The following is a 24,813-nucleotide window of genomic DNA, read 5'->3' as shown; positions in this document are numbered from 1 at the left end:
GTCGCCACTTTTAACGAACTGCTGCCCATAGTGCAATGATTGTGATCGAGCATTTTTGATTTCGTTGAATTTTGGTCCGAAATCTTCTTTTATCATAACGCAGTGCTACCAAGGGAAAATACAGATTTTTTTTCGTAAGTTATGCATAATTCTAAACACCACAATTTCCGAAAAAAATTACAAAATTTTCAAATCAAAAAAAAAATAATTCTAAGCAAAAACTTAAAAAAAATGTTGCAATAATTTTTTTATGCAGTGCCTCCAACTTCTCTTAAAGGATGCTGAAATTTTCAATTTTAATTTATTTTTAATTTAGAGCTTGTAAAATTTTTTTTTTTCAGAGTTCAAAAATTCATATTTAAAAAAAACTCCCAGAAAATTTGAGAGTCTTTTAAGATCAATTAGAAGTTTTTGCTTTAACGATTTGTTAAATTTCAGAATTATGATTTTTATTTTGCTAATTTTTGTACATAGTTGGAAATTTAGACTTATATGTTTTTTGTTAGATTACGAGCTAAACTTTCAAGCAAAAAATTGTAATAGACATTAAATAAACGAAAGGAAAACAGCCAAAAATGGTAAAATGTTTCTTCACTATTTACATACATATATATTTACACCATTGTACATATACATATCGTGCCCTAAGTTAAAAACAGTCACAACTCAAAATTTAATTTTCATCATAAAATAGTTCACTCACCGTTTTTCTAATGCGCACGAAAATTTCTTCTTCATCATTACCGTGTTGAACTGAAAAAAAAAACTATCGCTTGCTCAGCATCAACAGTTTTTTGCCTCTGCTGAACATTTGCGATATATTTTGTGTTGTGACTGTTTTTGTTTTTGGATGCGATATGTACTCATTGTGCATGCTATGTACCCACATGTTCGAGTACGTACGTAGTTCAGCGACCTACATATGTACATACATATCTCAGCCCTACCTACAGCCTTCTCTGCTATCCACAAATATGGCTTGCTCTAATTTAATTCTAAAATCTATGAAATTATTATTATAACATAAATATTTTTGAAAGCCACTGCCAAGCTGTGAGTGTATGCCAACGAGACAATTTGGTAATTTCCGTGTAGGCGTGTGAAGTTTGTAGAAACCATTTGACATATTTGGGTCAAATAAACTGACAGCCTCAGTTGCGATTTGGGTTAATTGAGTTCAAATGTAACTTGGTATAATAAATACTTAATTTTCTCAAATTTTTAAGCTTACTTAAAGGGTTTTCATTTACTGAATATTGTGAATTTGTGCAATCATGCTTTAGGTGTGTCTTCACTTGAAGTTATTCTACGATACTACCCGATCTAGTTATGCACAACTGCTGAAATGAATCCGTTAAATTGAATTCCTGCGAAAATATGTAATTCGTTGGTTTTAGATTGTTCCAAGCGAATTCTCTGCATTGATCTACATACTTATTAGTACAGAAGAGTGTACGACGTTGGTAAAAAATAATACCACCAATGATGGAGCAACTACAACAAGTAATGAGAAATGACAATGCCACAAAATAGTTATATTAAATCTGGTTTCTGCATGAACTAAAAATAGTCACTTTTATGGTTATTAACCGACTTCCAAAGAAGGAGGAGGTTATCAGTTCGGCGGAATATATTTTTAACCGACTTCCAAAAAAGGAGGAGGTTATCAGTTCGTCGGAATATTCTTTTTTTTTTTTTTTTAAGTATGTTACCGCATTTTTGCAACGGAAAGGTAGTGTCTCAGAGGTGGTCCCATACTAATTTGGTTTAGATCCGATCATTGGATCATGAAATATATAGATATATATATATATTTTTTTAAGTCGGTTTTTTTTGCTAAAAATTACTCGTTGTTTTTGTTTTATTTATGTTACCGCATAACTTTGGACCACGTCAACAGATTTTGATAATTGTTTTTGCATCGAAAGGTAGTGTATCGGAGCTGGTCCCATATTAATCTGGTTTAGATCCAATCATTGGATCATGAACAATTAACGGTATCCCTAAATATTTATATGAGAATTGAAGTCGGTTTTGTTTTTTGCTTAAAAATTATTTGTTTTTATATGCCACATCGAAGAGTTTCTCAAAATTGCGCTGCATCCATGGAAACCATGATTTTCCATGTCAATCCAAGTTGGATGTGTGTGTGAGGGGCTTCTTACGAGTATAAAACCAGCAGCAGCAAAACAAAAATATCACAAAAATAACTTACATATTATTGGAATTACTGAGCAGTGGCACACAATGCCAAAGACACTTTTGCGCAAGTCGACATACATGTATAATTTAGGTATTGGACAATATATGTAAATAAATACCTACATATGTATGTATGTAGCTGTGAGGTGTCCATTACAAAAATTGAACTTTTTGATACAGAAAAATGTAAAAGAGAAAGTAAAATAGCAAATTCTTACTGCCAAAACTGTATCCGATTATAAATATTTGCACATTTATAAACGAGTATGTACATTAGGGTGGTCCAAAAATGCACGTGGGGGAAAAAGTTAAGTCCGAATTTTAATCATCTCACCACACAATCCTGCTTTACCGAAACAAATTATATCCCTGTTTTTCTTCATTTTTAAATCCGAAATGAAAGCGCTCAAAGTTTTCCATTTAATTTATATGAGAAAAAAACAGATTTTTCATGGAAAGGGTAAGGAATTTATGAAAATCATTATTTTTCGATTAGAATACTTGGTATATCTTCAGGAGACTTCCGATAATAATACCCAATCGGTATTTTACCATTTTTAATACTACCAATTTCTTATCAGTACAACAATTGCATTTTTTCATATAAAAATTAAGTTACGAAATATGTTGATTTTCAAGAACTCTTTACCATTTCTACGAAAAAAATTTTCGCCATACACATAAAATGCATGGAAAACTTTGAGCTTTTTGATTTCAAAACAAAAAAAAAACTAAAAACAGCGCTAAATATTTTTTAGTTTTAAAAATAAAAAACAGGGGTATAATTATTTTGGGTATAAAACAATCTTTAATTAACGTATTTTTTTTTACCAGCCTAATGTACATACTTGCAAATGTACACCTTGGCATATCCATATCGATTTCACTGCGAACATATGCATCTTTGTTCTTATACTTTAATTTTAGTTTATGAAGTCTACACTCTTGAAGCCTTTCGACGGTTTTTTTTTTAATACGAAACTCAACAAAAATGTTTACTTTAAAAACAGTCGAATGATAATACGAATTTAATATGGGAACCCTTGAAGAAGTGGTGGGTATCTATATATCTACTATTATAATCGCAGACGGTTTAGTTTCAACGTACAGCGCGCAAGTCAATACTTCTCAATTGAGTTGGAGAGTGCTGAGTAATAACTGGGCCAATCCATGTCAAATTGACCAATGTTGGTTCTCTGATTCCTCTTCATTTTCAGATTCGAAAGAACAACTGCCATCTGAATCCAGTTGATAAGACTACTTGGGATTTGGAACTGCGAGTAAAGCTATGCTTCCTGGAGACAATTTGAGGCGCTTTTGGCAGTTAACTGTTTTATTTACATTCTTGCTTGAAATCAAGAGATTTGTTGCTGTGTCGAAGTCTGCCGTAACTTTTTTGTATTCTTCCGCCACACAGTGTATTATTTCCACATTCTAGAAAATATTAATTACATTATTTTATGTCGCCCAATTTCAAAACAACGTCAACAATGTTTTAAGAAATGCCTGCTAAAGACGAAACAATAACAATTACAAAATATAAACCAAAGTGTAGGGCGGGACGGGAATCGATTTGGAAGATTACCGAGCGCAGTATTATCTAAAATTGTATACTTGAAACTGAATGTCAATGTTTAATTTGTTGGCGTTATGTGATTTATGCAACAATTGCTAAAATACCATTTTGGTCTTATTTTTTTAGGTATGTTCTTTTTAATGAATATACATTTTTGGGATTTTAGTAAACTAGGACTGAGTATTTTATGTTAAAGTAAAACGATGCTAATTTAGATTTATTTTTAGCAATTTATTAATTTCATTAGACCCGCAAACTCGTTATCCGCCACTATTCGATAAAGTTTGTATCTCAGTTTATTTACCACTCCTCTTTGACTTTAAACAACACAATTTTAGCTGCTGGAAAGTGCAGGTTTTAATGAAATTTTCATTTTTCAGGCCTACTAGGAATTTCATTTTCTTCGAGTAATTTATTTGAATTTCATCTCGGCCGAGACAAATTCTTGTATTACCGCTTTGAATAGAGAAAGCCTAATTCATAACCTTTCCAATAGTATCCCACTTTTGTAAATAGAGCAAGAAATATTGAACTTGTAACGGAATTTCGTTGACCCACCTTGATTTTTTATCAATATTTTCCACGTACATAATTTAAAAAAAAAATATTTATTTTTAAGTCCATTTTTGTCAGTTTATCATTCATTGTTATAGGGAAATTCTAAATATCAATTTTGGGCATTTTAGCCTTTGTAGTTAGTTAAATATTTCAGTTTTTGCCGTTTTAAAATTGCAGTTATATAATAGGGTGGCGTAGCAGTAACTCTAAATTACCAATTTTTTGTAAAAAGCTGCGCCTATCTTATAACATTCCTTCTGAAAAATTTCATTAATCTATCTTCAATAGTTTTCGAGTTACAGAATTAAAAGCAGCTAGATGGGTAAAATCTTACACTGTGCGCCATATAAGATCCACCATTTTAGATTTTCCAAAACTTACTTCAGATTTAAGTTTTATAAAAATTTTATGATTTTTTTAAAAGTCATTGGCTACCCCAAAAATCTCCCAATAGACAATTTCATAAAACTTATATTTTTTAGTGCAATTATTGGGATCGACCATTTTTGATTTGGAGGAATTTTGGTCAGAATTTTCCTTATATCATAACGCAATTCTGCCAAAGGAAAAACCTTAATTTTTCTTATACAAAATTCTAAATATCACAATTTCCAAGATTTTTCAAGTTTATTTTTTGATTACCTCAACAACTGCTGTAGCTATGAAAATGGTTGTTGTCTAGTTTTAAAGTTGATATCTACGGCTATAAAGAAAGAAATTAAAAAAAAAATCTAATAACAAAAATATTTGTAGAATCTTGAAATTCCAGAAAAACCGGAAAAGCAAAAACTTATAACATTTTTTGGCTCGCATTATTTTTATACAATCCCTCCAACTGTTCTTAAAAAATCCTGAAATTTTCACGTTTTTTTTTTGTAGATATAAAATTTTGAACTTTGAAACCATTTTTCTTTGCAAATTTTTAACAAAGTTATGTAAAACAATTTTTATTCAATTTATTTTTAATTTAAAGTTTTCAGACAACATTTTTTCAAAATTCGAAAATTTGTATCTTTAAAAAAAAACTTTTAAATTTTCAGGATGTTTTAAGATCAGTCTGAAATTTTGGGCTTTAACGATTTTCTATGACTCAAAATCCGGTTTTTTTTATTTTTTGTTTTTTTTTTACAACTCCAAATATAGATACCCTTTAGAACGACATCAAAACCATTTTTGTTTCCTCTTTCTAATTCTGCCATTGAAGATTTTCATTATAAGCAGAAATCATTTAGTTATGATGACAGAATGAAAATTTTGAGAAAAATTGTATGGACTTTAAAGGCTTTTAGATTGAACCTTATCCAAGCAAACCGTGCCTATATTTTAGGAATTATTTGAAACTAATGTAATGTTATCGATTATTGGATAAGATTTTATAATGGAGTACAAAAGGGTATAATTGAATGTTAATAAGTGAAATTTCCGCTTCGAATATTTGAAGAATGATATAGGATAAATGGTTGGTGAAATGAGGCGATGGGTGATCAGTTTTTTTTTTTAGATTTTAATAAAGTGCAAAACGAAAATGAATCTTAGCACTGATATTACGGTATGTACCCAACTATGTATGTATGTATGTATGTATGTACTAAAGTCCATAAAGAATTTTATGTGGCCAGAATTCATATCAATCACAAAAATACGGTACATGCTATACAATAAAACCCATTCAGGTCATATGTTCAATACATAAATATCAAATATCAAGAAGCAAGAATAAACTGGCTTTCCTTAATTGACTAACAGCTCCTGCCTCGCAGTTTGTGAAATAAGCAATCGATGGCACAGCTCTGTACAACTATAAACGGTCATTGCACAAGGATATTAAGCGAGTATATGCTGGACTCTCGCAAACAAATATGTATTTAAATACATATATACATACGTACTCGTACTATGCCAGCTAACAATAGCCACTGTGGCTGATATAGAGAAGTGCATTTTGCCTTTAATGGCTGTTGACCGCTGATGATGTTATAAGAGAATTGTATTAAAAGAATGCATAAAAAATATTTCTGCCCGCATACCTACAAAAGCACATATGTACATACACACATATGTCCTGTATGTGTATACAAACATGCAAATGCACTTAGGTTGAGCCTCCTAGTATGTATAGAATGCAAGTTGTGGAATTTGAAGTGGGTCAACGTGGATTATGTAATTAAAAAAGCGACTGACATCTCTGCCTGCAAGTCGTTGCAATGAAGTAGAGCAGCAGGAATTGAATTTTTGCAAAAGCAAAAAAAAAAAACTACAGAGGCATTATTAAAAATCATAAAGATGAAAACATGCGAGTTATTTGGAATGAAAAATATAATTTGAAAGCAAAATCGCACAGCATAGTTTAGCAGATTCCGATGATCAACAGGAAATGAATTCAATACGCATTAACGACGCTGCATTTAATTTAGTATCAAAATTTTAAAATCAACTTCAGCTTAAAGAATTTGAAGCTTTTCAAAAATAAGCTTAAAGCTTAAAAATATTTCTCTCGATTGCGTACTCAGTTCAAAGTAGAACTTTTTGGGCCAGAATGATTCTCCGTTGGACTTCGGAGTATATGCAACTTATTTTCGTGCTGTCGAAAGCGTCGTTTGAAGTCGACAAATAGATGGTGAGTTTCGATCCTCTACTTGCGGGTATTTTCCAAGTTCATAGTATGGTAAATATGTACATGGTCTATTGTGGATTAACCGGGTCTATAGTCACACCGATAAGGCCCAATCACTTTGTTGCCGGTGGGCTTCAGTCTTTTACACAATACGACAACCAAAACCGATTCTTAGAAGACCGATGCGGCGGTAGTTGGTGCACATGGGTACTCGCCTATCTTGTCTACTTGGCAGCGCACACTTGAATTACAGTCGTCTGAGTGGATGAATGCACCTTAGCAATGTCTCGTCGCCACAGTCGAATAGCTCACCATGAAGACCGTCATGCCACACAGCTTTATTGGTTTTCATTATTTCGTCATAGTTAGACGGTGGGGCAACGACTTTGTCATCATCATATCAGTGCTGCTACCATTCAGGAGGGTGGAAAAGTTTTTCCTCCATAATTTAATCACGTTCTGGACGTCGGTAACTACTAACTCTCTGATAAAATTTCCGGGTATTGTTCGTGTCGGCCAGCATTACAAGCTCTTCGCACTCCCATATTTCGGAAACTCTCTTCTTATACGTCTTGCTTCCATCTTCAGTACTTAATTATCGGGAAATGTGGTTCCACTGCTCGCATATGTCGAAGAGTGCTCTCTGTGAGCTGTCGTTAGAGTCGAGTGGTACTGTCCAAGCCAAAGGAACATTGACTTTTGATCGAGACTTAGCCTTGTTTAAAGATCTCGACCTTCAAGACTAACGGCTAAGTCTTGAGCTATGTTCCGTACAAATTTAGGATTGATTGGTTTGCTAGAGTGACAAGCAATACTCAAATTTTAGTCATTTCGATATTACTCATGCAAGCCTTCAGTCATGTGGCGGTTTAATAAATTTTAATTGCGATTTTATATACATATATACATATCTACTATCGCCTTACGCTCCTCGATGCTTAATTGCTTAAATTTGCCCATTATTGTATCGAAAACAGAAAAAGATGCTTGTTTTCCTATATTGTTTTTAACCAAACGAGTAACTAATATTTTTTTCGCTTTCATTTCAGCTCTGCTAAAGTACCAACAATCACCACAACTGTACAATCATCGCTGGACTCGGACCAAACGACGCAGCTGAAAACGACACGTGATCCAGTCAAGCGTCCACCCCTCTACCGACAGGACTACTCAACCTGCGTCGACTCGAGCGAAGCACAATCGGACGATAGTCATTTAACACGCGACTCTGTTACGCGTGAATCCCAAAACGACGAACTCTCCTCGTCGACGCTCGACAAACTCGACCTTAGCACTCTACCATTACCGGCCCTACCACCAAAGAAGCGACGCACCCGTCTGCGCGCCAGTCCATCGCGGCATCACAGCGGCAGCAGTCGGCGTGCGTACGAGCATGATTTGGCTGCGCCTGTTGGCGGCGAAGAAACACGACACACAGCTGCCTCTGCTGCGCATATAAGTTTGCAAGCGGTCGCCACTGGCAGCGGTGCTGGTGGTGGTAGTGGCGGTAGCGGTGGCAGCTGTGGCGAAGCAACGCCACATCTCTCTGCCTTTCAGCAGTACGTGGCAAAGCGTCGCGAAAGTCTCGAAGCATCATCGCGCAGCTTCAACGAAAAACTGGAAGCGCGTAGAATGCATTACCACATGGGTGGTGGCGGCGGTTGCGAGAGCGGCGTTGGCAGTAACGCAAGTGGAGGACCAATGACCGGAGGTAGTACTCATATGCCTACCTATTTATTTGGTGAGCACTATTATGGAGTGCCTAAGAAGGTGACGGGCACGCGAAAGTCGCCCCACGGCAACAAGGAGGAGATTTTCCTCAACAAATCTGGTTGGGTGCAAGTGAATACGAAGCGCAATAGCGATGAGAATCGAGGCGTTGGTAGTTATCGAGCCGCAAACTATGCGCATCAGAACGGCGGCAGCATCGATGGTGAAAGTGAGCGAGATTTGCGACGTACAGTGCGCGTCATACAAATAGATAATACCCGACGGTCGGATAGGGCACGACAGGCACTACAACAACATCATCAATATTCGCTCGATCCCGCATTTGGCATGGGCAAATATCCGGCGAGCAAAGTAGAAGAGCTGATCCAACGTAATCAGGCGCGAGTCAGCAATGCTGGTGGTCCGGTTTTCGTAACGACACGTGACAATGCTCTACGGCCCGGCTATCGAATCGTCGATCCTCAATTGGCCAGCATTCTCAATGAACGTCCCGGTTTCCTGCCTGTGCGTAATTTGCACGACGCAGATTCACCGCCACCCATTACACCCATACTCTCTCCACCACCCGCCTTCCAAGACAGTAGCAAATCCAAATACATTGATCGACGTAAAACCATACCGAGTAGACAGCATCAGTCGGCGCTGACTGCCAACAATCTGCATGCAGCGAACAGCAATGGCAGCACCGTCAAGGGTATGGTATTCTCTCGAAGCTTTGAGTATGACACACGTCGAAATGCGCCAGCTGATAGTTATGTGGAAACGTTTTCGCGTAGCTTTGATGGCAATCTCTGCGAACGGCCACCGCTGCAGCGTGATCGTTCGCCCAACTTCAGCTCGCTCACCGGCAATTCACCCAACTATCTGACGAAGAAAGATTCGGGTGGCGGCAGCAGTGGCAGCTTACGTAGTCGTGACAATTCACCAAAATACCAGCATCCACAGACCACTGCCTATCTGAATGCTTCGATAAAAGAAGCGCCTCCCTCCTTTAGTTTGGCTAGCGCGAATCCCAATGCGGGCTCCAGCAGTCGCTATTCGCCGCGATCTCGACACGAACGTTCCTTCGAGCGGTCGAAGAGTCACAATGTGTTGGTGCGTTCGCGGAAGTCTCAATTCAATCGAGTGGCTAGTGGTGGTGCTACAGTGGGAATAGGTGCTGGAGGCAGCCAACCGCCGATGGTGAGCGTTGGTATGTCACGCTTTCGCAGCTTCGATACGACGGCGAGCCAGCGACTGAATTCATGCGACAGTGGAGCGAGATCAGGTGAGTTAAATTTGGGTTAAAATAATTAAAAAAAAGTATGCGAAGTTATTAGCGTCGGGCTACGCTGGGTTAGGTAGGCTGGTGGTAAAGAGTTTAAGTGGGGGAAATGAAAGGAAGTCATAATACGCAGGGCAGCTTTGAATGAAAGAAGCAATAAGATTTGCTACGGTTTGGGCAGCGGTCCAATGGTCCATTAGTTTATAAATATATCGGAAGGCTAACGTGTTTTTTTTCTTGGGAGTTTTACAGGCTCTTAATTCGTTGAGTAAAGATCAGGTACCAGCATCTTTGTTTTCTATCAGCCAAGATTTTTTATTACATAGTCACGCCCGTTGAGATGGGGGAGAGCAAGGATGCTGTTGTTTGGTTGGTTTTTTTCCATCACACAAGTATAAACCCTGAAGGTCATTTTGAGATTCAATCCCCATGCTTTTCCTCTCTATTCTTTAGTCGTTACTTTGTTGATTATCGAGTTGAAATGTGACTCCCAAGCGAATTTTCTATCCAGGGTTACGCCTAGATATCTACGCTCTTCCTTTAAAGGAATCACGGTCCCATTTATTTTTTGATCTGGAAATCAAAGCTTCCTATTTCTGGTGAAAGTAATCCTTTTTTTCTGCACCAATTTCAAGTTAAGTTTAGGGCGTCTTGCAACAAGTTTCCAACTATCCGTTCATGGTCGCCCTTGATCATAGTGGATATGTCATCAGCGTAACCTATGGTTTGATATGCTTTCGTATTGTGGGCTTGAACTAGTTCATCTGCCAAAACAGTGGAGATAGCATCCCTTCCTGTGAGCAGTCCTTTTCTGAAGTGATGCTGAGTTCTTTCGGTCCTAGGTTGGCCTTGATTGTCCTCTTGGTAAGCATATTCACTATTCACTATTGAGGAGTTTGGGAGCTTATTCCTTTCCCTTTGGCAAAAAGATTACCTTGAATTACCTTCAGCTTCTTGGAATATGTTCCAGTGTCAGGCAAGACCTAAAGATTGAATCCAAATTTTTATTGATTTTGTTTGTACCTTTTGAAAGCAGTGCCGGGAATATGCCGTCTGACCCCGGAGATTTATTTGGCTTAAACGACTTTATAGTGAAGTGAAGTGATTCCTTTAGAGTGCTCATGAGGGAGGATTCACCTTTTGAGAGATATCTTTGGATCCTAGCAGTAGCTGGAATATCCCTTAGGTCTTCACAAAAGTTTTCCAAGAATTGGAAGTTGGAGTTGGAGTTCCTTAGTTCTTAGTTCTTAGTTCTTTAATATATGTTTGTCCTCTTGGCCTTGTCAGCTTTCGCAGGCGCGCCTAACAACATGCAACATCTAGTTGTATGCCTATCATACTGCCAGCGTTGCCGGATTGTATGTTGCCTCTGCTACTTTTCCATATTGTAAAATTTTACGCCCCGCTGGCTTTCGTTGAGAGGATTTTGGTGACCAAAGTTTTGCGTAGCGATTGGCAGAATTGCACCGCGGATCTTATAGTAAAGGTGAACACCTCCTTCTTTACTCTAACTTCTCTTCCTGATGCTCTCTCCCTCTCTTCCTGATGCAAAAATAAATACTTTTTCGTAATAATCGTATTCTGTCAAGAATTTTTTTAATTAAATTATCCATCTTTATTCCATTCGTTTAATAGTCGTATTTCAATGGGCTTAAACTTTAATCCCAAACTCCCACTTGCATAACTAAATGCAACAAAATAAAACTTATAAAAGTCTTATCCTTTTACAGACATATTTATATTGTGCATAGATGTAAGTACCCGGTCGGGAAGTAACGTTTTTAGCTGCAATAAAATACGTATTTTTTAATAACTTCAAACGATTGAAGTTCGTTATTTTTTCTTGTAAGCAAATGACTTTATTACCACGGTGATGTCGTAGGAGATGTCAATTGTCGGACTCTTCAAAGAGCTTTCAAATCTGCGGCCGAAATTCATATTAAAAAACTAGAAGTAAGGAGCTGAACAATCGCCTGCTGCATTTTTTTCTAAGAAATTTATTTCCAACCACTTTTTCAATTGGATAGTTTGTGAGAATACACACCGACATGCACACATACATACATACATTTAAAATCTCGCCCTTTTCATCGCACTTTAAATGTCCTTCTCTGCCAGTAACTGCTGCGTTGGCGACGAGAATTTTGCATTTATCAAAGCTGTATAGGGCTTTAGCAGCAAGCTTCTCGTACGAGTATTCATACCGTTGTTGCGCTTCATTGCACGCACACAAAATGGATTTGACTTTTGCCAACGATGAATGGATAAAGCAACGGGCGCGTGTTCTCGTGCACACATGCATACATACTTACTAGGGATGCCAAAATATGAGGAAAATTGTGATGTGTGTGTGTGTGTGTATGTGTCCTTGAAAGGAAAATTAGCTAAGCCCAAAAAAAGCTCCGAAAATTCGATAAGGTCAAAACAGTTCGAAATCTTTTAATAAAGATCGAATCTTTTTGATTCGTATGAAATTTTGATTTGCTTTAAACAGGCAAAAAGTTGTATTCAAATATTGGCGAAATACGTGAATGTGCAAATTTTAAATTGGCACTTAGCAACTTTGCACTCAAAGCTAGCGATATTTATTAGGTTGAGAGACTCAACTAGCACACATAAGCCCTTGGTTGTGGGCCCGTTGTGATACCACGCGGATCCTCAGAACCCTCCTACTCAAACCATCGTGTGGATTTCGCGAAACCTAGTAGTTGCCGTATGCCTACTTCAGCTATGTCGGTTAGGTCCTCAAAGAATCCTGTACCCATAAACTTTTGTCTTCTCTTTCTGGCTCTTCTTCGTTCCTGTAACTTCTACATAAGTCGTTGTGGGGACCCGTAACCTATCTGCGTGACTTCCATGGCCTGTTAGCAGACCCACAGCTGCTGAGCATGAGAAAGTCCCTCTGATGGAGTTGTACTACGCCTAGATATTTTGCGGACCCCCTTAGCTTCAGTATTCTATTGCCTATAGCAGGGAGCTGAAGTGGTGGGCTTATGTACTTTCTGGTAAAGAGCACCAGGTCCGTTTTGTCTGGGTTAACACCCAGACATTTCTCCTTGGTATATCTTTCGATTGACCGTAGTCTGTCCTGCATAATGTCACACAGAGTTTGCGGAAATTTTCCACTCAATACCACCGCAAGGTCGTCGGCATACGCAATGATCTTGAAGCCTCCCCCCGCCTCTTCCAGGGTCTGCAATAATTAATTTATCGCAATGACCCATAAAAGGTGTGTCTGGTTAAAAACACACATCCTCTTTTTGTGCTGGTGTTGTTCTTATTGCACTTAAAATGTTTTCGTAAGAGCAGCAAAGCATTCAAAGCAGAGTCTTCTACTCTTGACCTGAAGTTTTTACACACAAATCCTACTGATGAAATACATATTTCGGCCTCAACACTTTTAGGCTGAACTTGCAAAAGGTAGTCATAAGCCATTTGAAGATAATGACCCCTATTAAAAATTATTTGACTTTTTTCTACCAGCACGTCGGAAAAATTATAAGTTTTTCCGAATTGAGGAAGTTTTGAGTATACTGATGTTAAAAATTATCTAACTTTTCGTTAGAGAGTTTTCTCTCTGTTTCGTTTAAATTAACGACGCTATGAGTAAATTCTTTATAATCTTCTTCAAAAAAGGCTCAGACTGCAATTTAAGCTTTAAGTTTCAAGCTTTTTTGTTAATTGTAGTCCAAACGGCATTTTAAAAAAAAATCATACTTGAAAATTCATAAACAAGTCCTTACTATCAATTCTATATTTCAAATTTTTCGTGACCTCAAAAACACCGGGTTTGGCATCCCTAATATATACTTACATATTCATGCATATGCATACAATATAGTCCGTCATACATATTTAAGTATAGACGTTTGTCTATGAATGAGTGAATCCTTGAAACTTGTGTCGACTTTTGCAATGAGCGAACATGCACATCTGACGCAATTTCGCCGAATGCATTTCAAATAATTTAAAGTTGAATTTAAAACTTTTTCAATTGCCACCCACTGAGTTGAGTCAAGCTGTAAAAGAGCACGGATATGCATACTGAAATCTGAATGCAAATGTTATACCATGTGATTTATATTTTTAAGAAACTTTGGTAAGCTAATTAATTAGACCTGCCTGCTGTCACCATTAAACCTCGGTTCGATTTCTGGGTCGAGGATATTCAAAAATTGTTTGGTTACCGGTAAGTGACGTGGTATGGACATTGGTTCACTTGTCAAATTATCCCTTGACTAAGTATCGATGAGAAGCAACAAAAGCCAAGGCGCCCGCGAACACCGTCAACACAGGGCCTAAACAACTGGAGGAACTTCACTAAAAATAGAAGCAATTGAAAAAGTTTTTCATTTAAGTTTGTACACGACATTTTCATAACGACTTCGGGATTAGTTTTGGATCACTTTGTGACCAAATCGTCCTGAAGTGGTTCTGAAAAAGTCGTGAACTTGTACAGAAATTATCTTCGAACAAGTCCTGAAACGATCCCGGTATCGTATCATACTAGTTCAAAAATTAACCTGAGCTAGTCTTGAAATGCTACTTACTTGTCCCAAACTTATTTGTGGTGGTGAGCTATCCCAAAATTGTGCTGAAATATTACCGAAGTGTTTCTGCACTAAATCCGATACGAACCCTAACAAGTCTCGAAATAGTCCTGAACTAGTATCGAAATGTTCCTGAAATATTTTTTAACTAGTCCCAAAATGGCCCTCAAAAAGTTCCGCAATGGCTGTGAAGTAGTAATGAACATGTCCCTAAAGTATCCCTAACAGGCCCCGTAACGGTCGAAAACATCGTAAACTTATCCCGAAATAATCTCAAACATATTTTGAAACGGTCCCTAAAAGGTCCTGAACAGGTCCCAAAGTGATCTCAAACTAGTTTCAAATTGATCCTTAGATAGTCCTGAACTAGCCTCTAAATGGTCCTGAACTAAACCCAAAATGATCCCAAACTGGTTGTTTTGAAATAGTCTTGAACTAATGTCGAAATAGTCAATTAGTCGTTAACTGTTCCTTAACAGGACCCGAAATGATGCCGAAAGGATTTCCTCATAAGTGTTTTTAACCCATCCTGAATTTTTGATTATCGTAGAAGTGGTTCTCCAGAAATTGGATTTCAGTGCTGAGTGCTCACACAAGAAGTACTGAATCTCAAGGAGGCAGTATGTTTTGACCCACTTTCCCAGTTCTATCCAACATCCATTTTCCACTTACTTGTCTACCTTCACATTTATCGGACTATCGCTAAATATGTAGAGATTGACTACATGCTGACAAAGAGATTGTAAAGATCTTCGGTATTCTTGACACGCATATCAAGATAGCCCTTAGCGACCAAAGAGCCTTGATCGCAGCTTTCTTGTCCCAATGTACATTTTTGACCATCCATAAAGATCGGCATCTCATCACCGCTTAGGGTGATGTTAAGTTGCTAGTCACTTCTATCGTAAAATCGAATCCCAGAGTTGTGATCAAAGTCAACTTCCGTTATCTAATATTCGCTAACGTGGCTCCTGTCAATCGCTCGAAGACTGTTAGACTTCCTAAGTCTAAAAGCATTCTTAGCTGTAGTACTTTTCACGTAGGTGGAATTCACAGAAGTATACCGATGCTTCCCTTACTCAACATATGACAACTCATGAGAATAGCAGAGGATATGGATTGCAAATAAACACTGATAAAATCGCTGTCATAAAACAAATATTTATTGTATAGCCCTTGTCTTTCCAGCTTAAGAGATGAAAACCAGTTTTACCTCCCACTATAGCACTGGATTATATGTAAGTATGTTACTAAGAAGAAGACCACTCTCTTAAATTATCGTTGGCCAAAGTATTATTGTAGCTATTTCTCTTTGAACCATAATTTGGATGATTCCGTCCAGATCTGTCAGTAGGTTGTCTTCTCCATACTGCTGCGTTCAGTATAATCTGCTGCTGGTTTCCCCAGAAATATGGAAGAAAGGCATCTTTGCAAGCGAGGTTGAAGACCGCGATGCCTTCTTAGCCTTTTCTTTGTCATTCCGGAATTTATCCAAACATCGTAATTTAGTGTTCCAGTCTCCTTTGTTCCATAAAAGTCGTTTGCTCTATAAAAATCATCACTATCTGTTGCTCTAGCTAACTTTAGTCTCGCCGCCCACAACTTTGCATGACATTTCAATACCTTTGAATGCTTTTAATACCAATTTTTTTTTCTTTTCTTTTCTCAGATCTCTCCAACGACGAGTTAGATTGCGATGACGATGTAGGCTCCAATGAATTCCTCACCGCCAATTATCACCACAGCATATCACCGTTAAAAACGCAACGCCAGCGTTCACTTACACCAGATCGCAACGAATCGCATAGCTCATCGAGTAGCATAAGAAAGCAGCGTTCTCTCACGCCAGAGTCACGATCGCTCACGCCAGAGGACCGACGACGAAAAGGCGGTTCGCAAGCATCGCTTATGGGATCGCGACAAAATTCAAGTTCTCGCAGCAATACGCTCGAACGTAAGCAGCGATTAACTGAAGGACAGCCATCAGCGAACATATCGCGCAGCTCCTCGAGCTCAAGCTACAGTGGTGGTGGCGTCGTTGAGCATGACGGAGGCGGTGGCGTAGGTGCAGGTGCAGGTGCAGGTGCGGGAATGCCAACAACTTCTGTAGTAGGTGTTGTTGGTGTTGGCGCTGGAGGTACAGGTGGCGGCATTGGAGGTGTAGTCGCTGCTATGCCCGGCAGTGGTGGACGCTCACAACATCGACGTTCCCTTGGGCGAAACGCCAAGCAGGTGGATGAGCATCGCATAAGGAGATCTAGGTGAGTGAACAGCATTTTAGCAATTAGCTAGTCACAGATTTTATGTATGTTCCATATTTTAAGTTGCAATAATGAGACTTGGCGTCATTTTTTTCTCTGCTCCACAGATCTCTACAGCTTAGCGAACGTTCACCCAATCGCACACACAAAGTCATTGTATCCATGGGCCAATCACAAGGCTCTGGTGTCGCTTATCACACAGCGAATGCGCAGCCAATTTACCAACAAGCCGCCGTGCGCGTAAGCAATGGCGGCGCTGCAACAGCCCGCCCACCCATACGCACCAGCAGCAAGTCGCAGTCATTGCTGTTGACCAGCAGTAACTCTGGTGCCGGACGTACGCGCAATAATGACATCGATAAAAGTCGCTCCTTCGACTTTGACTACTGCAATTACAATAATCAAGTCGCGCTGAAGGGGCATAGTCACGTAAGTGGCAGTGGCGGCGCGGAGGTGGCGGCAACAATCAGAATGTGCCTATGCGCTTGGACTTTGACAAGAGCCGCTCATTCGACGAGGACTACAGAGAGCCGCTGAGTAACGTCAGCAATACATTGACTGCAGCGAATGGCATGCGTTACTTGCAGGCTGTTGCCGATGGCAGCGCAGCAACAAAACCAGTCGCCTGCGGCGTTCATCACCCGTCGGCAGCGGTGAGCGAAACTCACGCTCGCCGCAATCTCCGGCTCGTCGTGCAACAATCTCAACTTACCACGGCAATCAACAAGTCCCCAGAGTTATGGCACGCGACTCTGTGATCACGAGCTCACCTACGACATGCTGCGCAAATCACTCGATCGCTCGCCGATCATGGACTTTCGACGCGGTGACAGCGGTGAATACGATTTGCCGCCAGCGCTGTTGCGCAATCGTGAAACGATCAACAGTGGCGGCAATAGTGAGTTGAATTTCTTTAACAATGACACAACACACATCTACGAGCAGCCAACGACCAAGGTGACAACGACTGCAGCAGCCGGCTCCTTGAAGCAGCAACGTTCGCTGGGCCACACACATAGTCCGAGTGAGTCGCAATACTCGTTAGAACGGCAACACGGCAATGCGTCGGGACGTGAGAGTATGACGCCGGAAGGCGCAAGTGGCGATTATCGCAGCGAGCATGTCTACCGACATCCGCATACGCGGGAGTCATCACGAGAGGGAGGAAAACGTTGCAGCGGCAGCAGCAGTAGTCGCAACAGGTATTGAAGCGCTGATTACGCAATCGAAAGTTGGATGCAAAAGTAATGAGTATCTAGTACGTTGCGTGGTCGAAACCTGCATGCAAACCTGCGCGATCACTAACATACTAAATATACTTTGACTGCCTTATCCTGCCTGCCTGCCTGCCTGTCTGTCTGACCGATTGACTGAGTAGCTGCACGCCGTTAATATTAACAAAAGACTAATGCAAATCTTTTAATCACTAACAGTATGTAGATAACAATAGTTCTGGCTGCTGTATGAATAGAACGAAAGTAACTCACCATAGCTGTGCAGCTGATATTGTATAAATTTTCACGTCACTCCCCCTCTCTCTCTCTCACACACTCTTCCAATCTCTTTCCTTCACGTTGTTTCATTCACGTGTATGGTGTACTAAATGTCCTTCGCACCAAGTCTAACATCTCACCACGGTCACAACCACTTCAACTCGAAATGCACGAAAATCATCAAACTAACTGAAATGCAACGCTGCTGCAATTACAAATCAAACTAGAAGGCAGCACTAACCGTAACATGCTCCCCACATATATTGTAATATTTAACCAAAAGTTATTCACCAAAATAATACCTATAGCCAAAAACTATTAAAAAAAATGTGAACAAGTTTCGAGATATTATAGAAATTTAAGTGTTTGTGTAAACGCGCCCGAAGGATGCGACTAATTTCTAAGAAAAATTAATAGAAATGTAAAAAGTGCAACTCTGTATGGTGAATATGTCTAAAATAATGCAGTTAATAAATGTGCAATCTGAATGAATTTCGAAACCCAAAGTAGAAATAACTTTACACTTACTGAAAAAATATAAGTAGCAAGTAAGTGTTCAATAATAAGTGTGGTGAATATAACAATTAACCTAAAAATGGTAGTGACTACACATTTTCTGCCTAAAGACTGCTTTAAATGAACAAATGTTAAAAAAGTAATTTGGTACCCCAACCTTAAAAAAAAAAAACACCTGAATTCTTTCAAATTTTATAAGTAGTTAATAGCAATAAGAGCGAAAAAAACGAAAAGTAAAAATCTAGCGTGATAATTTCATAAGAAGTACATACACACATGTGTACATAAATAAGTAATATTAGCAATATAAGCATAAATTAACCACCAATTAAATGCACCGCAATAATTAACAAACACCAAAAAACACCCGTTTTCAAAGTTATCTACGGTTAACATCACTAACCACAATAAATTAGTTTGCCCTAAAAAAAAATCAATGTGTTATATAAAAACATTTTCTACAAAATATATATTTCCCACATTCCTTAGTGCTATGTATGACAACTGGTCATCGCTTTCGAAACTCACCACTAACAACACCAGCGCTTTTTGTTTGCATACGTATGTACATATGTCGCACTCACTCCACGTTGCTCAAAACTCTCACCACTCACTGCTCTATCACTAACAAGCATCGCCTAGATGTACTCACAAAGGATTATGAAAAATGCTTAACACCTTCATAAAAAAAAAAAAATTAAAAATCACGACCACCTTCACCGGCACCACCAACATCACTACTAACCCACAATCACTATACCCATGCAATTCCAGTGCTCTACAGCACGCTGACTACGTCTTAATACAACTCTTTTCTCCTTCTTGTTCTTCTACTCCACATCACTTTGGGGTGACAGTAAAAGATTTACCACACCAACAAAAACATCCTTGCCAACAACTCAGTTACCAACAGCGACGCCAACGAAACCGCAACAAAAAAACATTTTGAAACGTCAGGAGGCGCTGCTGAAATCTCCAACCACCTGTTCGTTTTGGCCAAATTGTGGCGCTTGTGCTGCAAATGCTGTGACACACGCACACCCGCACGCCACAGCCAAACGGCACACCTCCCTGCAGGATTCCCAACAATTGTCATTGAATTGTGAGCGCACAGCCGTAAGCAACCCGTCTTTGTGTCGCAATCATTCCGCACGTGCAGCCAATGGTTCAATCGAATCAGTGTCATACGTGAAAAGTGCGCGTGACAAGAACTCGCCTCACACCTCAAACACACCACACAGCGCGAGCATTTCCACAATCAGTGTCAATTCTAATTTCAACAATGTCGGGTCACATAAAGCAATTCGCCGCCGTGGTAGTAGTGTTGCCGAGTCGCAAACAAGCAAAACATTGGCAGGTGTCACTCGTAGTAAAACACAATGGACGCTTTTGTGTAGCGGTGCTACGCTTATGGATAGCATAGAAGAGTGTAACTCTACTAGGGGTGGAGCATCAGCAGCAATAAACAAGAGTGCAGCCAATTACAGCAACAACAAACTTACAGTAGATACCAAGAACACAAGTGACAACTTGTCTGCGTCTGTTCCTGCTGTCAAATCGACCACTTTACCGTTAGCTGGCACTTCAACGATATTTTTAGGCGATTTCGAAATGCCAATAACGCGCGACCGTGAAACAAATATGACGAGTAAGAAATATAGCCGAGAACGTGATCGGGAACGGGAACGAAGTCGTGCGCCCGAATACACTCGACTTCCGTTACAGCGAGATATTTTAAGCGTAGACGACTACCGAACGATTAACGAAATACAAAATAATGATGACTTCGATATTCATGTTCGCGATGAGATATACGATTCGATTTACGCAAGGCAGCGCGAAGCTGTGGAGATAAATAGGTAAGTGACGCATTAAAAAATCGATAATAACCACACATTCGCTAAATGTCAAGCGTTTTTGTTTATCCGATTTGTGCCTCTCAAAATAAAAACTTTCACGTTCAAATTTTTATACTTTCTTAAATCAAATCCTCACAATCTAGTTAACAGAACTTTTTTAATAACAAGTCACATAATCTGCGGAATTATTTTAGAAATCTCCAAAACAACCTACTTTGGAAGTCATCCGAGACAATCTAGACAGGGGTCAAGCATTCCCCGGCCAGTTACGATCCTACTATGAGCGGCCGTGTAAGTCTGATTGCCGCCTGGCTAGCTGTCAATGTACATAGTTATTTACCCTTTTAAGCGGTATTATACTGCAGCGCAGCCAGTCGACTGCCAACTTTTCACCTGCCACCAACTACTGCCACTCTTGTTTCGCGCTTTACACCCTTGGTTTTCTTATTTAGCGCTGTTACCGCCTAAGCGACTTTGGGCCGAGTTGAACAAAGCATGCATGCTCGCCGTCGCCAATACGTACAGGTCGGTAAATCTTCCGCAAGCTGTTTCTCCCGAATACTCCAAGAGCCGCCTCATCGGTTGTAATTTTCCATGTTCCATATACCAGCATGGACATTATAGAGTGTGGTTCCAAAGCGATTCTGCGTTGGATTGCGCTGCTAACATTATTACCGGTGTTAATTCCAGTTCCCAAGTAAACGAAATTCTCTCTGCGCTGTCTGATTTTTTGATGGCAGGAGATACTTCGTCTTGTCCTCGTTTACCACCAAACCCATTCGCTTTGCATCCTAATCCAACTTGGAAAAGGCAGACAAGACTGCGCGGTGTTACCGATGATGTCGATGTCATCGGCGTACGCCAGCAATTGCGCGCTCTTGTAGTAAAATGTTCCTGGGTGGTTCAATTCTGCGGCTCTTACTATCTTCTTCAACTTCAGATTAAAGAAATCAGACGAAAAGGATTCGCTCTGTTGTGAAACGGCGCGGAGAGGTCTTTCCCATTTCTGACAAAAGTGGTGGCATTCCTCAACGTCATGCGGCGGGGATGCCAAATTCAGACATCACGGCGTATGGGCAAATCCTTTTAGTGCTGTCAAAAGCGGCTTTGAAATCGACAAATAAGTGGCTATCATTTTCTTACGGGTCTTTTCCAAGATTTGGCGTAATGTGAATACCTGGTTTATGGTATATATGTCAGGTCTAAAGCCACACTGATAAAGCCCAATCAGTTCGTTGACGGTGGGCTTCAAGGAAAGTCAAGACTAGCGTGGACTCCTGTAAGAACAACCATGGTGACCCTCCGTTTCATGACGTAGAATACTGACTTTCTTTACTATCGCGCTTTTGGCTGCTTTCACAGCTACCATCTCAGCCATCTCCTTCGGTATTTCAAGAACGCCCGGTGGAGTGTCTCGCTTGATTGCCTTCACCTTCGGTTCCCTGCCCTGGTGCACGCGCACTGGAACACTACCAAACCTGTATCGTGGGATACAGTTTTTGCTCCTGATAGCTTCCAACGACCGGTCGTTTCTCATCCTTGCTTCTGAATACCTTCCTCAAGTCGGTATACATTGCCTCATTCTTATCTATAATGAGGTTCCACCGCTGTCTGATTCTGCATCCATGCAGTCAACCAGTATGAGGCCTGGCCGAAGTGGATGCCCAGTCAGGATTATTTTGAGGGGTAGCGAAAACGGAATGGGTAAGGATTAAGGATAAAGATGTCGGTACGGTGATCTCGCATGGAAACCAGAGTGGCTAGTGAGGTTGATACAGTGGCATCAGGTCATTATACAAGCTTCCTTCTTAGTTCGTGGCGATCTGTCGGTTGCCGAAGTAGCAGCTATAGTACCACTTAAGCCCCATCCCCTCGGCAAGGAGACCGACAGTGACGAAGCTAATGATAACTAATACTAGACATTTGCTAAGTTAAACTCAGATCTCTGCTATTTTTCTTTTTCTTTGTGACGTTGTTTCACAGAAAAATACATAACAACGTTCCTTTTTAAATACTGTCTCTTCAGATTTTTGCATTTGCAGCGTCATCGAGGCTGCCATTGTCTATATAAACTTCTGGGAAATAGTCAACCATAAGAAAATATTTATGTTTGGTCTAAAGGCAAGCTAAACAACAGCGTTTATTACACGCCTGTGTGGTCAAACAGCGAAAGCGTAAGTAATAAGCAGATGCATAATTTTATTGTGAGTCATTTTATTCAATGTCAGTCCTCGAATGTCCACGGTGTATCCTATCCCTAGCAGTGTCACAAAATCTTAATGAGTTTATACCATAAAACCAGCATACCGTAAAACGTTAAATGTGTACCTAATCGGACAAATGCATTGCGATGAATCGAAAGTTTTCAAAACTTCGCCAATTGTCCTGCACTTGCCTGCCCATTTATTCAAGCCGCAACTGCCCGTATATTCCAATTTCTATGTGCCTTTTTAGAGTACTTGTATTCCAAGTATTCCCTCTGCGTAAATAAATATGCAATTATCTAAAAAGAGTTAAACAAAATGGTTTCATTCAAATAATGACGAATTTAGAGAATCCGCAAAACCTCCATAAAACATGCTTGCCTCCCCCACTCATACAAGCAAATCCAAACGAGTATATGTACATATTTATAAATAAGTATGCGGGATAACTACGAGTATCCAAATTTTACGAGCATCGCCACACAAAACTCACCAAAAAAAATCCATTTGTTAAATCGCTAACATTTCAATTTTCAACCTCGAATGTCAATAACTATCTACATACAAAGAAGAAATTTATACACCTACATACATTTGTGCATACATATACTTTACTACCGATTTTAACAAATTCCCATTTTCTATTTGTGTTTACAACAAACACGTGTGTATGTAGCTGCAACATGGTGGCAACTAGAACTAAAACCAGCAAATATGTACCGACAGCTGCAGTAAAAGTAATGGAAACAGCTACAAAAACCGCAACATCAACAACATCAGCTTTCACCGAACATGCAAAACCATTGCCAGCAACGCCAACAACTGTTACTGCTGCAGCAGCGTGTGGTATGCCACTTATGCGCGCTCGTGACTGGCAAAGCATCTCACTGCCGAATATTTTGTTATCGAGTTATGGGTGAGTAGAATGAATACTTATGAATAAGTATATCCTTATACCCACATGACTTATCTACATATAATGATATACACACATATCTGCCACATATATACATTAGGGTGGGCCAATTTGTTCTTAAACAATATAACCGACTTTGTTTCGGCGACTGCAGTATTCTACTGGCAATACTGATCAAAAAAGTCCATGGAAGCATAGCTCTAAAATAGATTTCGAGCCTCCTTATTTTTAATTTTATTTATTGATTTATAACCAATTTCTTTTTTATATTTGTTAAAATCTTTTTTGGAAGGAAATTTATATATGTCTATTTTGCCTACGACCAATTGGACGAGTGTTTTAAAGCAAATAATTTATCGCTGTCCGACTTATTTTGACACTTTTACCACGCTTTTCTCAAAGGTATCAAAAATAATTTTAAATTCTTGCCGCATCAAACTTAGTTTTGCTCTGTGCAATTAGATGATGATGCGTGGCAGACTGTGGCAACCCTGAACGAAATTATTTATTAAATTGAAGACAAAATGTTACCAAGGACTTTTTAAACAGCTTTCATCTAATATTTTAATATTTTTTTACGTTTTTCTTATTGCTTACGTTTGCATGAGTACCTTTTTTACTATTTTATATTTTGCAAACATTTCATCAGTTATATTTCAACTCTTTTAATCTTCAGTATAAAAATTAATATCAGTGGACCATTTAAAAAAAAACTCAGGATCAAAGTGTTTTTAAACAATTCGTTTGAAAATAAATTGTAAATACATACGTAGTGCATTTTCATAAAGCATTTTCAAACGCCTTTCGTTCGGTGCCCATTTTACTTTGCCATATTCACTTTAATTTTAAATTTGTTGTCTTAGATTGGTGGCAACGCTATGGAAAAAATATTTCATAATCAAAGATTCTCTCCGTTTCATTCCAAGCTTGTAATATTGCATATACCTTATCAATTTAGTACCGTTTTCTTAAGTAGCTCAAGTGCTCTTCAAGATATATTTTAAATTTAATTGAATTAAATTTTTCAAACAGAAAGTATTTAGAAATTAAGCTATCTTAAAACACTTTA

The 24,813-nt window shown here is 39.1% G+C and overlaps 1 protein-coding gene across 1 annotated transcript; it reads left to right on the top strand.

Moving 5' to 3' along the window:
* Positions 1–7,991: 7,991 nt before the first annotated feature.
* LOC108370899 (uncharacterized) lies at positions 7,992–23,744 on the top strand (the record flags this gene model as incomplete). Its single annotated transcript, XM_017626332.1, is given in 8 exon segments — positions 7,992–9,948; positions 16,165–16,756; positions 16,864–17,201; positions 17,204–17,356; positions 17,359–17,433; positions 17,436–17,958; positions 19,623–20,624; positions 23,505–23,744. Coding segments are annotated over 8 exon segments (4,880 nt in total), but the record flags the coding sequence as incomplete, so codon positions are not given.
* Positions 23,745–24,813: the final 1,069 nt, after the last annotated feature.

This window comes from Rhagoletis zephyria, unplaced genomic scaffold (assembly GCF_001687245.7).
Source record: "Rhagoletis zephyria isolate East Lansing unplaced genomic scaffold, Rhagoletis_zephyria_1.1 Rzeph_scaffold_04561, whole genome shotgun sequence".
Taxonomy (NCBI): domain Eukaryota; kingdom Metazoa; phylum Arthropoda; class Insecta; order Diptera; family Tephritidae; genus Rhagoletis; species Rhagoletis zephyria.
Note: the sequence above shows the minus strand (reverse complement) of the source record. Positions and strands in the feature narration are given on the sequence as shown.